We start from the raw sequence: 13,671 nt of genomic DNA, 5'->3' as shown, positions 1-13,671 counted from the left end.
TAAACAAAACGCGCTCCCATATAGCTACTAAGGGGGAGCTAATCTCGAAGATATCTTCGGAACCAATAATGATAGGAGCTTGGTTCTTGTATTGAAATTTACGTCTCCCCATACCCTACGTGACGCGCACGGCGGCGCATCGCTGTCGTCATTACGTCACAGTTCCTATTCGCCTATAAAGTTATTGTATACGCTAAAATGCAGCATAAAATGCCGTAAAATGGGGTTGGCAATCTCGTTTATCAGGATCTGCGCTTGCGGGGTGGCAAAACTTGTTTTGTAGTATTCTATAACCGTTTGTATCGTTATCTTTATCTGGCGTATGTTACATAAGTAAGTAAATTGTCACTCAAGAAGCACATGTGTCAAAATAGTTTGTATGAAAATGGTGTATTAATAAATTTGGGTTCCCCGACCTGGTCATACAAAATATTTTTATTGTAAAACGATCTTTTCCAACGCCGTAAACTGTTGACTGTTACCACGGGACTGTTAAGCAGTTGTCTGCAACATATGCCAAACACAACAAAAACAGACGAACAACAACAAAAAAACAGCGAAAGACGAAGAACAATTGTTGTCGTGTGCAGCACTTACTAGTATATTGCATCGGTGGATGAACGTAATTTAAAAGGTATCAACGAAAAATTCGGTTCAATGGTCATGTTCAGCAAAACCTTGCCTAATTAAACACCATGAGCACAGGTACCTAGAGATCGGATGAACAAAGATTCGGATATCATGATCTTGTGATAGTGTCGTGTCTCAAATTAATGCAGACAAAAATATTGACATCTCAATTCTATACAGTACATGCGTAAAAATAAAAACCTCATCCCTAACCCTAACTGAATTAAAATCATTGTATTGAAACGGTACCTGGTCAAATAGCCCTTTTAAGGCAAATAGTCTAAAATAATAGACATGTTATACGGGATTCTTCCAATCCCTAACATCTAAACTGGTTGGTACAAAAAAACAAGGGTGTTTTGAAAAAGACTGAAATTGTATTAAGTGGAGTATATTATGGCTGAAATTGATCATAAATGTTTATATTCATATTTTACCATGTAAAGAGTTATTTTGCACAAATCAAGCATTTAATGCATTAAAACACAAACGTCATGATTTTAACCCATTATTTACCTTTCAAATAAAACGAAAGTTGACTGACACAGACAACAATTATGCCAAGCGGAACAACTCAACCCAATCGTAATAACTCGGCCACCTCGGACAAGCTTCAAATAGACCTCGCAAATACATGTACAATCATAACAACTAGGCCATCGGAATCCGATTGTTATAAAATTGTGCCATGAAGCCTTGCAGGTGCCCTTCATGTATATATCGTTATGTTTTGACAGAATGAAATGAAGAAAACCGTTCAAACTCATAATTATTTGTTGGATATTTATTTTTTGTATTTATCTTGTGTATTTCTATTTGATTATTATCAGTTTATGTCAGCCATGCTATATATGTATGAAGAATGGTGCATTGTTAGGTTTTTATTTTTTTATGATAACCAGGCTACATGTATTGAATTTGTTGTTTGTTTATTTTTGGCTCCTTCTTGTAGCGATGCCCTATTTTCGCAATATGTGTATTGTTGTTTCCTTACTGGCCCTTCATTGTGGCCATGCTATACATATGAAGGCTTATGTATTGTTATCTTTATATCTTTATGGTAGCCATGCTTCATTCGTAACATGGGTTAAATATGTTGTATTTTTATATTGTTTGTATTTTATGAAAGCCATTTTCTGTGTATGAAGTTTGGTGTAGTGTTAGTTTGTTATAGTGTCTTTTTCGTAACCATGTTACATGCATTTAATCTGTTGTGTTGCTATTTTTGTGAAAGCCTTCCTCTGTGTATAACTTGTGTTGTATTGTTGTTGTTTATTCTTATTCTTATTATTATATCCATGCTGTATTTATGAAGTATGCTGTGTTGTAAGTTTGTTTTGGCTCTTTATTTCAGCCCTGCTATTTGAATGAAGTCTTGATAATTTCTTATTTGTCTTTTTATGATAGCTTTTCTATATGTAAAAAGTCTGTGTAATCTAAGTTTGTTTTTGGGTTTATTAGTAGCAAACATTTTAATTATGTATTTGATATGTTGAATTGCCTTGTTTTGTTTAAAAAATTATATATGAAGTAGTGCATGTTTTAGTGTTTGTTTTCTTTGAAGAAGCCATGCAAATAGTATGAAGTCTGATTTATTGTTAATTAATTGGTGTTACATTATTAAAACCATGCTTCATGCATAAGGTCTGTTGTACCTTATCGTGTGTGACACTGTATTGTTAATCTATTTTTATATGTATATGTATTGTGATTTTTTAGTTTGTTTTCCCCCTTTTATGGTCACATGTGTGGAGTAGAATGTGTTGGTACTTTTATTATGTTTTTTATGGTAAGCTTCCTTGTTTCGAATATATAGTAATATATGTTTGTTTTTGTCTCATTATGGTTCCCATGATTGGTATTAAGTGTGTTGAGATAGTAACTATTTGTAAGTGTTGTTTTAGAGTAGTGCGCCATTCTATTTGTATGAAATTTTTAATATAAGTCTGTTTTTAATGATAGCAATGCTATTTGTATGTAGTTTGTTTAGGTGTTTGTCTTCTTTTGGCTCTGTATTGTTTTTTGTTTGTTTCCTTGTTATTTTTCTATGGTTGTCATTTTATGGAATTGTAGGCTGATGCATCACAATTTGTGTTTGTCTTCGTAAAGTAGCCATGCCATATAATATATGAAGTATTTGTTTTTGCTTTTTGTTCTTTACAGCATCCATGCTTTATACAGAAGTCAGTTGTATTGTTAGATTGTTTTAATGGTCTGGGCCCCGTTTCAATAAGATATCTTAGTCGTAAAGTTACGCTGGCGTAAATATTTAGTTACGATATTTTTTACGGGCGTTTCAATAAAGCTGTCGTAACAATTATCGTAAGTGCTCCGCGTTTTCTTTTCGGCGAAAAGTGAAAGTAGTGAAACGTCACTTCCGTTATCAATATTGTCGTATGTCAACATTGAACCAGATATACAAATGGCAATGAAAAGAGATCGTCAAACGAATTGGAGCATGGACGAGGAGTCGACTTTAGTCGACTTCTGCGTAAATAATTACTCGTTTTTGTATGGGGGACTTGGCCCTACCGTTACAAAGCAAGGGCGCCATACAAAATGGGAAGAATTGCGTGAAGAGTAAGGATTTGCTACTTTCAGTTTTACTTTCAGTTTCTTTTTAAAAAGTACGTGGAAGGATTAATTTTAAACCTAAGGTTATGATTCCAGTTAACTTAAACATAAGCTGTATCGATTCGAAATGAACATTTCATTCCCTAGTTATGTCACTGTTTTATTTCGGATATTGATCTGTTTAGAAATGCATCTTGCCACCTAATATTTAATCGCACTAGATCTACTCAATTATTCAATTAATATTTTCGAAATGTAATTATGAATTATCGTTGTTGTTTTTATTTCATTCAGGATCAGTGCAGTAGGGCCGGGGAGGACTATTGATCAGTTAAAAAAGAAGTGGACGGATTTAAAGGTATGTATTCACAAGCCGATTTAGAGGGATGAGGTTGCCCCCCCCCCCCCTTTTTAAAATCGTCTAAATTTACCTTTATAAAACATACAAAAAATGCGCACTTACTACAAATTGTTACAATGGCATTGAGTTGGTAACCTCAAACACACATGCAAATAGTTAATGCAGTATTCTGTCAGTTCATAGGTTGGGGCGCATGTCAAAATGTTTGGCCTCTTAGTTACACACCCTCTAACGTCAACTCCTGGATCTGCCCCTGGTATTCGATTATAATTTTGGTTGTGTCTTTTACAGTTGATATATATGCACGTTTTTTTTTAAAACTGGTTAATGATGGTATGGATGTATATATTTTTAAAAATGTTTTCAGTCTGCAGCAAAGAAGAACGAGATAAAGCGGAGGCATTTTGCTGCCGGGACAGGTGGGGGTCCTGCGCCCCAAGAGCCAACTGATGTAGAGATGAAGGTGAGACACTGATGTTCTTCTTGGATACAATGTATTTGTTGCACATACATGTTTTGATTGACCTTGTAGTTAGCTTATCACTTCATAGAATATATTTGGCAATGTGGTGGGCGTATAAGCATTATTTATTTTAAGTCGGACAATTTTCATTATCATTTTTCATGTTAACACTGGAAATTTATTGCCTAAATTGTCTTGTTCCTGTCTACGGAAATGGTATGTACCTTCATTCTAGAAATAAGTCATAATGGTCAGATTCAGCAAAATAGTTACTTATTGTTACACAATTGTTTTTGCATTTAGATCCTGAGTGTAATCCCCGAGGATATGGTAACAGGGGTTGCTGGTGGAGTGGATGTTTTCGAAGGTAAATTTGCATATATTGAGTGAAATATAATGTATGTACAAATAAATGTACATAATGCATTCATTATTTTGTACATTCATATAAGCATTTTAAGATCAGCGGAGGCTTACAAGAATTGTATGTATTTTTTATCAATAAACTTCAACTCTTGTATACCAAAGTACCAGTCATTATAATTTAGGTCATGCCGTACATTTTGTTGGAAAGTTTATTGACTGAATGCATATCAACTTATAAATCAGATATAATTTATTATTATGAAATTTCAGACTCATGCAAGCCTCATGCTGTCAAAAAGTATAGGCCATCTGAGCCTTCAGGGTCAACTTTCACCGCCAACAGTTCAACGCATCATGGTAATTTTGTCAGTTGAATGAATTTTGTTCAATAACAAAATCATAAACATAAACAACAATTTTATTAACAATAAAGAAATATGTAATTAAGTGTACACATAGGACTTTTGTCCTTTTAAATATGACTACAATCTGTATGGTCAAGTTATTTATAATGAAATAAACGTATCTTTACATATAATCTCTCAAAACATCTTTCTGATAGACATTTAAAGAAAAATGTCATAGTGATTTTTTTTGAAGTTCTAAGAATTTTTTTTACTGTTTCAGACATAAGTATCAGTGAGGAAGAGGTCAATGGCAAAGAAGACAGTAACACAGGTTATTTTGATAAGTCAACATTTTTTTAATAAGTAATGCTGGGAAAAAAACAACACAACATTTTTTTGCAATGAAAGCTAATAGCGTGTAGAAAAAAACACAGACAAGTTCATTTCTATTTTGGGAAGCCACGATAATGTACCCCTGGTGGTTATTGAACCAAGAGTTTCTTTGGCATAGAGGGACACCTACACCACTAGACCATTCCCACCCTTTTTAGGAGCATTATACCATTTTTATAACCTTGCTGAACCTCTATTGAATTAACATATTTTTTCAAATTATTTATAATAGCATTCAAGGACTATTTTTAATAGTAAAATTAAATAAGTAAAGAAATTCAACAACATCATTCTACTTGTGTATGATTATATATTTGTCTTTTATCCCAAAACAGAATCAAGACCTACACCACCAAAAAGAAATGACATTGCTCATCAGATGCTTGAAGAGCAAAAGAAACAAAACGAGTTCCTGGCAATGATTAATTTCAACCTTGCAGAACTTGTGAGCTTGAAGAGGACAGAAGTCCAAATTCTGTCAGAAAAACATCTGAACAAGACATTTTTTTAAATTTAAAGACAGTGAATACTTGAATGAAAGGGAGTGAAAATAGTTTATTGGTTGTTAATATTTATGATAAACATAATATAAATGTGTACATATTATTTCTATATCATAATGTACATGGTTAACTTTACTTGCTAGAATGTCATTATGGCATACATACTAAAAATTTAACTATAATATGTTCTTTTAAATGAATTTCAATCAAATTACTTTCACTCCCTTTCATGTTACATTACAGTTTATTTCATTTAATACTATCATAAAAACTCGGGAAAAATCCCATTACATTTCATAAGTGCATATACATGTAAATGATAACCTCTTCAAGCTTACAAGTTCTGCTGTATGATCTGTTTGAAAATATTTCTCCATAAAAAGAGTGCAATTTAGTTATGTCTAACATTGTCATCAACCAATGTGATAACCTAAAGACATTTTTTTCATTTCCTTTAATACATGCTTTTGCTTATTTTTCAAGTGCAATACAACCATCATAATTTAACTAGTTTTACACTAGTGTAATTTAACTTCATATTAAAGTTGCACTCTAACAGATTGAAAGTTTTGACTACTATGATATTTTTTGTCTTTGACAAGCCATTGTTGTGAACATCCAAAGAAACCATATATATAAGAAAGCTGATAAAATATAAGATCACAATATCTTATATTCAAATAAAAAAATCTGATGTTTTATTCATTTTTTTAAACAATAAGTAACAGCCATAAAACATCAATTGTCAACCGGAAATATGACAATCTGCATTCTGATCTTTTGTTAGCAATCTTTTATCATTGGCTTTCAGACATTTAAACAAAGATTTGCCCTATCCAAGACAAAAAATAAAAAATAAACTTGTTAAAATGGTATATCTGTGAGAGCTTTAAGGCTCACTTTGAAGTTTTCACTAATCTGTTTCATAACTTTCTGTAGTAAATGGCAACTCATGCAAAACATTTACGTATTACACAATTTATAAGCTCAATGACTAAACTGAAACCCTTAGACTATGTTATGGTACAAAATAAGTCTTAATGCATCTTTATATAAACAAAGTTTGCTTTCTTTAACGGTTTTGAAATGAAAGCCCACTATTGTTTCCAAATCAAATGTCTCACACACAAGCATGGAACACTTCTTGTTAGGAATTTTTATATGTGCTCCAAAATATTTGTTGAATTTTCTAAAGAATTATTAGTTATTGACTTATAATCTAGTTCTAGGCATATAAAACAAAGAAAAAAATGTTTGTTTCAGTGTACAATTGCAATGTATATCATCTTGTTAATACCTGAAGACAATATAGGCTGTATCTAGTACTTGTTTTGGTGCTCAATAGGTGAAATATAATAAGATCTTGAACTAAAATGAACAATACTAACCCCTTCATGATTGTTGAAAGTTTACATTTGTCTCAAAATTTGAACTCAACAGGTATGTTTCATTTTTAAACTTTAATTTTTGCAATAATATTTCAACTTTCAAGATTCATGTTCATATCTTAAATAACAAAATTTCTATGAAGTAACCTCATATTAAAAGATCACATCAGAATTAGAAATGATATTTTCATCTTTATAAATAATGAACATGAAGTCGAGAATTTGTGGCAAATGTGTTTCTCAGTGTGTGTTGTAAATAGTATATTATCTATTGAGTTATTCCTTAATGCTGTTGCTGTTAACATTTTACATCTTCTGTGATATGTATAGCTGTGATATATCTACCATGTTATATTACAGAATAAATAATTGAACATGTTACTAGTGAATTTTTGGTCAATGGAATATGTTTGTAGACAACCTTCAAAAATGTTAATGAAGAAGCTAAGAGGCCAACGTTAGTGCACATTTAAGAATGCACATACACTTACCTAACAAAAACAAGAGCGATATAATAACTTAATGTCCCAAAACTTTAACCCGCTCTAAAACTTTAATGAAGGGTATTGGACTTATAAGTGAAAATCCCAACTTGCCCTAAAACTTTAACAAGACGCCGACGCAGGGCGAATAGTATAGCCCTCCTTATTCGTCGAATAATCGAGCAAAAAAACTGGTGTAAATATAGTGCCAACACTGTATTGAGTAGTTAAACTCTTCTTATTAATTAAATTGCCCATATAAAAAATAAACCAATTAACAGTTCAATATCGATTTATAAGAATGTTCCGATGAAGCACCCCGCTGTGGTTTGGTGCTGGTACAGCAAGTGGCTGCTGGTCCATATCTTGACCGTCCTGTTTCAGAACTGTTCCTGGCATTGGCACATGCCGGTCTAGACATAAATTATGCAGGTGGATGCAGGCTGTGACAATCTGTGCGCATTTGTCAGGGGAAAACATCAGACAGCCCCCAGTCTTGTGCAAACACCTAAAATGCATGTTTTATTTTATTTTTAAACATGTTTTTATTCGACCTATTAATCACTTTGGTCAAATAATTTATGCAAGTCAATTATTACTTTATATCCAATATTTTCAAGTTTGTCAAAAATATGCACATTGTAAGAAACAATATATTCAGCGGAGTGTTGTTTACAGAAATATACATATATTGATGATCTAGCTCATTCCATCATTTACCTGAACCTTGACTTCAATAGTCCAAAGGCTCGTTCCACAACGACCCTCCCCCTTGCATGAGCAACATTGTAAGCTGTTTGTTGTATCCCTTGTGGTCGAAGAACTGGGGTCATGAGGTAGTGGCGTAATGGATAGCCGCTATCACCCAACAACATCCCTACATCGTTCAGCTCTAGGTGTCTCTTAAAATAAATAATACATCAATCAAATAATAGTGCTTGTTCTTTTGTCATTATAATATCACCAAATATAAACATTGAGCATTTTAATCAATACATACAAAAAGTTTGTACAAGTATGTTACATTGTATTCCATGCTTTCAAACTTTCTATAAACATCACATTACAATGGTGCCATATAACGCTTCTTAACTTTATATTTCATTTTCAGTCTCATTATTAAAACAGAAATTCTGGGTGACAAATATAAAGGTTTTACCTTCAAACCACAGTTATCAAAAATGCCTGCATCATTTGCAGATCCAGGCCATCTGGCCACAACATCATTGAACCTACAATAAAACAAATGGTCTTTACTGTATTGTATTAAAAACAATGAAAATAATTTTAACTCCAAAATTATTGATTTTCTTTATGTCTACCGGTATGTGATTGTAACATTATAAAGTAGATATATTAAATTATTTAAAGGGTAAGCATTGTGTTGTCCTTCAATTAAAAACCATGCTTGCAGAGATTAAAGCTGCACTATCACAAATTGACGGTGTTGACAGAACCGGCTGCTTTTGTGATCAATGCCTTCATTTCAGTAATACGACCACTCACAATAAATATCAATTGTCTGAAAAATGCCTTTTTTTCTTTTTATATAATATTATTCTTAATGGATAGTATGGTTTATGGTCTCAAAAAACATATTGTACAATCAGTATATTTAGACCATGTACAAAAGATTAAACTCATCGCTCATTTTTGTCTTATGATGTTTAATATCCATTTACAAATACAAACCTCATATTTGAATTGACAACAGCCTGTATGTTCAGGGCGTGGTAACCTTTTCTGCAAACATATACTTCCTCATTGTCATGGGGAGCTATGATAGGCACTAACGTCCCATCAACAGCTCCCAGAACTCTTGGAATGCCACAAAGTGTGTAGAATCCCAAACTGGCTTCTCGCCTCTCTTCCAAAGTTGTTGGAAACCTGTTTAAAAAAAAACAAAAATACCAGTATATTTCATGTTTCTCAATAAATATGAATTTAACTATGACAATCATGGATGTAGAAAGTAACTGACAAGCCACTAATAATTCTATTTTAAATTCACTTATTCTTCCCTTTTTTAAATCTGCCATATTGCCATTTGAAGCATTAATGTAGGCAGCCAATTTTTCTTGAGCTTAATGCATTTCCAGCATTCATTTCAATACCATGCTTGTTAGTTTCATGCAAGTTAATGTAACGTTCAAGACTAAATGTGGACTTGCCTTATATTTTTCATCTTATTGTTGATGGCCGCAACAACTTCATGGAGGTGCCTACTCATGGATGACCTTGACACACCGTGCAGGTCACCAACCTCTGAATAGAAATCCCCTTTGCCGAGGAACCGAAGTGTCAGCAAAAGCTGGAATTACAAAAATGGATCAAATAAATTTTTCAAAACAATGAGTTGCCAACTTGCCTAGACTTCCTTTAAGTCAACATATATATTTACATGTTAAAAACAATAAATATCTACGTAGTATACTTTCCCTGGTAAATAGAGACAACAGTCGTGTACATGAGGTCAATAGTTGTCAGAATGCTGTTGTATTTCCCATCCGAATATTCCATCCGAAAATTAGTGATGTTCTTTTAAAAATTCCAAACGTACTTGCATCCGTAGTTATCAGCAAATACACAAGTACAATACACTTCATTAATCCAAGTGCCAAACTGTGTAAATGCCTGAATTAGGTGTGTTAACAAACAAAACCGAATTGGATGGACTTTTCGTCTTTTTTTGTTGTTTAGTCGTGGTGGTCTTGAATCCCCGGTGTACTCCGCCATTTTCTTTTCTTAGCAACCGAACTAAGGGAGCTTACCCAATTATTGTTTTAATCCAACGAAACACTAAAACTCTTCAAATGAATAAGTTTATCCTCAAGTGTTTACCTTGGTCTCTGCCGAAATCGAGTGCCCGCGATTCGTCTGTGGGGAAACATCCTCCGATATCAAGGCCAAAAGCTCGAGTATCTCTGCACTCCCCAACCGATACCGGGAGACGACAATATCTTCCCGGACATCGGCTAGGGTTAACCTTGCCGGAAACGTCCTCTCAATCCCATTATTATTTCTTGCCATGTAAAGAACGCCAAACGCTGCCGCCATATTTACGCTTCTTAAGAGAGGCTAGGTGCTCCCGTAAAGTTACGACCAGAATTTAAGATAATTTCCTTAAGATATTCTTATTGAAACGCAATTTACGCCAAAAACAGAGTTACGTCAGAAAGTTACGATCTTAAGCCTTACGATCTTTATTGAAACGGGCCCCTGCTTGTTAATTTTTTATATGTTTAAAAGAATTTGCTTGTTTTAGTTCATTCTTGTTTCTTTATATTAGCCATATTATATGTATGAAGACTGTTGTGTTGTTAAGTTTGCTTTTGGCTTTTTGGTAGCCTCGATTGCTATATGTATGGTTTAGTGTATGTAAGATTGCATGTTGCTGTTTTTATGGTTGTCTTGCTATATGTATGGAGTATGGTGTATTGTTAGGTTTTTTTTCTCTTTTTTGTTGAAAAATTTATATGGGCTTAATGCTATTTGTATTGTTAGATTTTATTGTTTCTTCATGGCAGCCATGCTGTAAATTTAAGTCTGGTGTATTTTTAGTCTGTTTTGGACTAGTCATGGCCGCCATGTTGTATTTATGAACTATGGTGAAAAATATTGTTTTTGTTTTCTTTTTCTTTTGATAGCCATGTTATATTCCTAAATGAATGCCATTTGTATTGTTAGTTTGTTTTTGGCTCTTTATGGCAGCCATTGCGTATGTTTGACTTTTGGTGTAAATATTAGATTGTTGGGGGGGGGGGGGAGGGGGTTCTTATTACATGTATTATGGTAGCCATGCTATATGTTTGAAGATTAATATATTGTTATATTTTTATTGGTCTTTTTATTGCAATCTTCCTATAGGTAAATGCCATATATATTGTTAGTTTGTTTTTGTCTCTTTATATAAAACCATGCAATACATTAATGCGAAGTCTGGTGTATTGTAAATTTGTTTACGACTCCTTATGGCAGCCATGCTATGCGTTTGAAGTCTGGTATATTTTTAGTTTGTTTTAGCTCTTTAACGTATGCCATGTAAAATGCGTGAAGTCAGTGTTTTTTAAGATTTGTTTTCGGCTCTGTGGTAGCTCTGCTATTTGTTTGAAGCCTGTTCTTTTTGCTATTCTTATTATTTGGTTTAGGGTCATGCTTTATATTACATTGTTATGTTTGTTTTATGTTATGGGTATCAAAATATATATAAATGTACATTTTTGCAGTTGAGTGACTTTTAAGCATTAGTTTATATTAATAGTCTTTGGCAACCATGGTATATATAGTTTGTTATTATATTTTTAATCACTGTCATATTTTTGTTTTTTGTCCTTGTTTTGAAACATATATTGAGTGAATGCTCTGCTTTAACTTTTTATTTTTCCATAAGAAAAGAACACTTAATATATTAAGATTTTCTTTCAAGAATTAAAAGGTAATTGGATTGCATTAAACGTCAGCCATGTAGTGGGCGTGTCCCTGCAGTCCTATATATGTATATATATATAATTATATATATGTATATCTCTGTCTACTACACATTCTCATCTACTCTTCTACTAGAACATTCTCTGTCAGCTAGGCCACGAAACATTTAAAACTTTGCTTATTATTTAAAAATAAATTAGCTCACAAGAATTTCTAACCAATTTAAGTCTCGGAAAAAACAAAAAAAAACATTTAGTTTTGGCTACCCAACCCAACATACCAAAAAGACACTGACCTTTTCCTTTTCATACTTAGTTGTTTTTAGATCTACTGGCCAAAGAGCTTATGAGATGGCTATGTGTACGTAGTATGTGCGTCTGTAAACAATTGCTTGTGAACACGATACAATCTTCAGTTTTGCTTGTATTTCTATGAAACTTGTACAGTGTTCAAATATATATTTGAGCTCGGTTCTTTTCGAAACAATGCCAAGATTATTGCCCTTGAAAGTTAAAAAAATGCTATTTTAGCTAACCTAGTTTAAGCCAGGTCTGCATGAGCGAATTCTATTTGTAGCCATGTTTACATGTAAAATCAAGTCTAGGATTAAAGGGAGACAACTTGCTTTTTGGTTCTGCAGTTGATTTTGTCAATTACTCCGCCTTGTTATTGATGAAAGCCATAAGGCCAATTTATTAGCTCTATTGTCTGTATTTCGCGCATTCATCTAAACAAAATTCGTTGAGAATATTTGTTCAAATTATGCACCCGGGGTTAGTATTACCCACACCAAGTGTTCACAGGTTTGTACACTTTATTTGGGAAATGTTTGAAAATCTGTTTTGTGTTTTCGCGCATCCATCTGAGCATATTTGCCTGTGAATGTGTGTTCAAATGATGCCACTTGGTTATAACTGGCCATCCAACAGTGTTTACAGGTTTGGACTTGCTATTTTGAATTGGGCACAATTTAGTGATCTGCTACCAGGGTTGTTCAAATTATGACCATGGGGTCAAAGCTGGCACTGCCCCCTGGGGTCACAATTTTTCTAGAGACTTATTTAAGAGAATTTTCAAAATCCTCTTGTTTCAGTATTTATGCAAAAAGCTACAGAAAAACCAAAAAGCTCGTACCTTAGATAATTGTTGTAAAGCATTATTTGATGACTCTCAAGCAAAGCATTTGAAAATATGCCCCTGGAGCTTAAGCTGGCCCCACCCTTTTTGATTTTTTTATGCCTCCGAAGGTGGTCATATTAAAATCGCACCGTCCGTCCTTCCGTCCGTCCGTGTGTCCGCGTGCAAGACCCGTGTCCCTACCTCTAAGGTCAAGGTCACACTTAGGTGTTTATTCACACTAGAATGCTGCATATAAGGACATAGAGAATAGGTTGTCGTGTCCGAGCTGTAACTTTCCCTTGTATGGACAGATATTAAAATTACTTGCCACATGTGTTCGGCATACCAAGACGACGTGTCGCGTGCAAGAACTGTGTCCCTACCTCTAAGGTCAAGGTCACACTTAGTGTTTATTCACAATGGAATGCTGCATATTATAAGGACATAGAGTATAGGTTGTCGTGTCCGGGCTGTATATTTCCCTTGTATGAACAGATTTTAAAACAACTTGCCACATGTGTTCGACATACCAAGACGACGTGTCGCGTGCAAGAACCGTGTCCCTACCACTAAGGTCAAGGTCACACTTAGGTGTTTATTCACAATGGAGAGCTGCA

At 33.7% G+C, this 13,671-nt stretch overlaps 2 protein-coding genes across 2 annotated transcripts; one reads left to right on the top strand and one right to left on the bottom strand.

The window, feature by feature from the left end:
- The first annotated feature begins 496 nt into the window (after positions 1-496).
- Positions 497-6,155, top strand: LOC128232040 (uncharacterized). Its single transcript, XM_052945382.1, has 7 exons — positions 497-634; positions 3,499-3,562; positions 3,933-4,028; positions 4,332-4,395; positions 4,665-4,751; positions 5,022-5,072; positions 5,470-6,155. The coding sequence occupies exons 3-7, from the start codon at positions 4,023-4,025 to the stop codon at positions 5,643-5,645; spliced, it is 384 nt and encodes a 127-aa protein (XP_052801342.1). The 5' UTR covers positions 497-634; positions 3,499-3,562; positions 3,933-4,022; the 3' UTR covers positions 5,646-6,155.
- A 1,564-nt stretch (positions 6,156-7,719) lies between these two features.
- On the bottom strand, positions 7,720-10,564 carry LOC128233062 (putative nuclease HARBI1). The gene is made up of 6 exons (XM_052946939.1): positions 10,349-10,564; positions 9,679-9,818; positions 9,200-9,394; positions 8,667-8,739; positions 8,228-8,409; positions 7,720-8,015 (listed from the first exon to the last, which is right to left on the bottom strand). The coding sequence occupies exons 1-6, from the start codon at positions 10,562-10,564 to the stop codon at positions 7,790-7,792; spliced, it is 1,032 nt and encodes a 343-aa protein (XP_052802899.1). The 3' UTR covers positions 7,720-7,789.
- Between the last annotated feature and the right edge of the window lie 3,107 nt (positions 10,565-13,671).

This window comes from Mya arenaria, chromosome 4 (genome assembly GCF_026914265.1).
Source record: "Mya arenaria isolate MELC-2E11 chromosome 4, ASM2691426v1".
NCBI classification, from domain to species: Eukaryota; Metazoa; Mollusca; class Bivalvia; order Myida; family Myidae; genus Mya; species Mya arenaria.
The sequence above is the reverse complement of the archived record's forward strand: the minus strand, read 5'-3'. Positions and strand labels throughout refer to the sequence as shown.